This window comes from Stylophora pistillata, chromosome 13, assembly GCF_964205215.1.
Source record: "Stylophora pistillata chromosome 13, jaStyPist1.2, whole genome shotgun sequence".
Taxonomy (NCBI): domain Eukaryota; kingdom Metazoa; phylum Cnidaria; class Anthozoa; order Scleractinia; family Pocilloporidae; genus Stylophora; species Stylophora pistillata.
In genome coordinates this window covers 25,361,615-25,364,114 of record NC_142531.1, presented here as the reverse complement: position 1 = coordinate 25,364,114, position 2,500 = coordinate 25,361,615, and the positions used below count along the sequence as shown (strand labels likewise).

The window sequence follows — 2,500 nt, the reverse complement described above, 5'->3', positions numbered from 1 at the left end:
AGAGCCAGGGTCCAAGTTTGATGCCTTGAGGCACTCCAGATGGAACGGCTTCCCATTCCGAGAAACAGTCAATTGAAAGCTTTACTCGCTGCCGCCTGTCCAGAAGGAAGTCACAGACCCAACGAGCAACCCAGCTCGGAATACGCAACCCAAGAATCTTGGCTGCCAGAATATTGTGATCCACAAGATCAAAAGCCTTCCTGTAATCTAGGAACAAAACAAGCACCACAAAACTGGTCCCGTCCGTGGCTCGCGTCCAAGTGTGCACCATTGAAATGAGAGCATGAAGAGTTGAAGATTTTGGGACTGCGCCGAATGGGTTAGGATCAATCAGTTCCAAGACCGCAGGGCCAATATATTTACTAACAAAGAACTCCTCTGCTAACTTGGACAGAGTAGGAAATCGGGATATGCTTGGTGATGATGGTCACAGGTTTTACTTTCATCAGTGGTGAAACGTCAGCATCCTTCTACGACCGAGGAAGCTTCTGCTCGGAGAATGATGAGTTTAGAATATCGCAGACCGTGGAAGTTACAAAGTCAGCATATTCCCGAAGGAGCCAGTGGTTAATGCCATCAGGGCCACCGGCCTTTCTCGGATTCAGCTCTAAAAGAACCTTAAAGACCTCCAATGGGCTGATCGTTAAGACTTCAGAGTTGTTCGAAAATGGAGGAAGACACTCAGTCGGGCTATAATCCTGCATTAGATGAGTTCAGACTCAAGCATGGAAGAGGATTAGGGGTTTACCGGAGAAAGTAAAGAAACTTGAAGACGACTTGGATGTTTCAAGGGTCTTTCTTTTAATGCTATGATTAACAAGATTTGATCATAGTTAATGTGCTGCTCAGTATTGAAACAAAAACTCGTTTCATTCAGTTCCCACAAAAAGTATGCGTAATCAGAAATCTCAAAAATATTTTTCTCTGAAAAAAAACACACACAAAAGAAAAAAATACTGAGTTAAGCCGCAAAGTATTATTCATCTGCAACTGAGGAAAGAATCAGTTGCGGTGTATATAACTCACTTGAGTTTTACTGCATTTTACTTCATACATTTACTATACAGATAAACTTTTACGAAACTCGGTTATTTTATAACTATTAACAAATAGACCCATTCAATTTTCATTCAACTAATTTTATTGTTAGGCCTGTGTTCAGAATAAAATGTTTCTGTAGATTTCGTTTTCTTCAGCAACAGTGCAAAACTTAGCAAGGATTAAATCTAAAATTTTTCAAATGCACAATATTCAGAGGCAAGCCATTTTTTTAACGAAAATTGAAAATTTGTTTCGATAACGATGCATTCCCACGGAGTAAGAAACACTTTCCTTGGAAAATTTAATTAGAATACGGATTTAAGTGAGAATATTCTGTTGTGAAGAAAGAATACATAATTCCTTTCTTTCAGTTCACGTCCTTATAGATGGTCTAGATTTATATGTGCTATGTGTTTAATGTTTTAGCGGCAAATAACATACTTATTAACCTTTTAGTTTTATTCGTACACTCAAGGGTAAATTGCGTTTTAACACCCTTTTTATGATACAAAGAAACAACGATTCCATTCTCTGAATAATTGCGAAATAAGTAACATGTACAAATCTTCCATCATGGTTTCTTCTCTCCTAATCTAAAAACCTTTCTATCTCCTTCACAGTTTCGCCAGTTTCCACCATAAACTTTCACGCTTCGTTTTCCCTGATTATTTCTGCCACTCTTAGTCTTAAAATATCTATATCATTATAAAGAGGCATATATTAAACTTTGTCAAATCATTTGTGAAAGTTTAGAAGTAAATTCTAAAATAACTTTTCTATCATGTGTTTTAAATTTACATTGATTTTCAAGTGACTAAATTGACACGAATTCCCCCCAAAAAGCACTATATTATTTTCTTTTCAACGCTAACAACCAACCCAAAAAAATCTTCAAGGCCCATAAATTTAAATTTGTTTTTATACAAAATATGAGTAAATGCTAATTCACTAAATAGTGATCCTTTTTTTACACAAGATACATCACTCAAAATGCAATTTTTCTGCAATTTTTGTCATCTTGACTTTATCTTACACATTTGCAAGTATATCCATTAGAAAATTCTGTAAGGAGAACTTTGAATGAAATCCCAAATGCCATCTTTGCAAGTTTTCTTGGGCCTTCCAAAGAGACATGATTTTTAAAATATTAATGCCTAAACAAAAGGTGATATATCCTAAAAGTCCCATGTATTGTCAGTCAGGCTGATTCAGAAAAAATTGTATAAACTTCCCTGTGGGCCATGGATCGGGTGTCTTGTCATGTGCAGACTCTGCCTCCGATGCGTTTTCCCGCAGATCTTTCCAGTCCATCAATGTTTGATGATATCTCTCCATAAAATCAAAGTTACCTATCAGAAGAACAACATGTCCACTCTTTATTCAATTTGATCAGTGAAACTCCTCTTTAAAACAGAATGAACATGCCTTTCCTATGTGTAAAATCAATGAACAACTGGAT

The 2,500-nt window shown here is 36.6% G+C and overlaps 1 protein-coding gene across 1 annotated transcript in view; it reads right to left on the bottom strand.

The window, feature by feature from the left end:
* Nucleotides 1-777: 777 nt before the first annotated feature.
* Nucleotides 778-2,500, bottom strand: part of LOC111326173 (amyloid protein-binding protein 2) — a 13,690-nt gene continuing 11,967 nt past the window's right edge. The window contains exon 17 of the mRNA XM_022930111.2: nucleotides 778-2,390. Within this exon, the coding sequence (XP_022785846.2) occupies nucleotides 2,236-2,390 (155 nt within the window). The 3' untranslated portion in view covers nucleotides 778-2,235. The remainder of the gene's footprint in view (nucleotides 2,391-2,500) is intronic.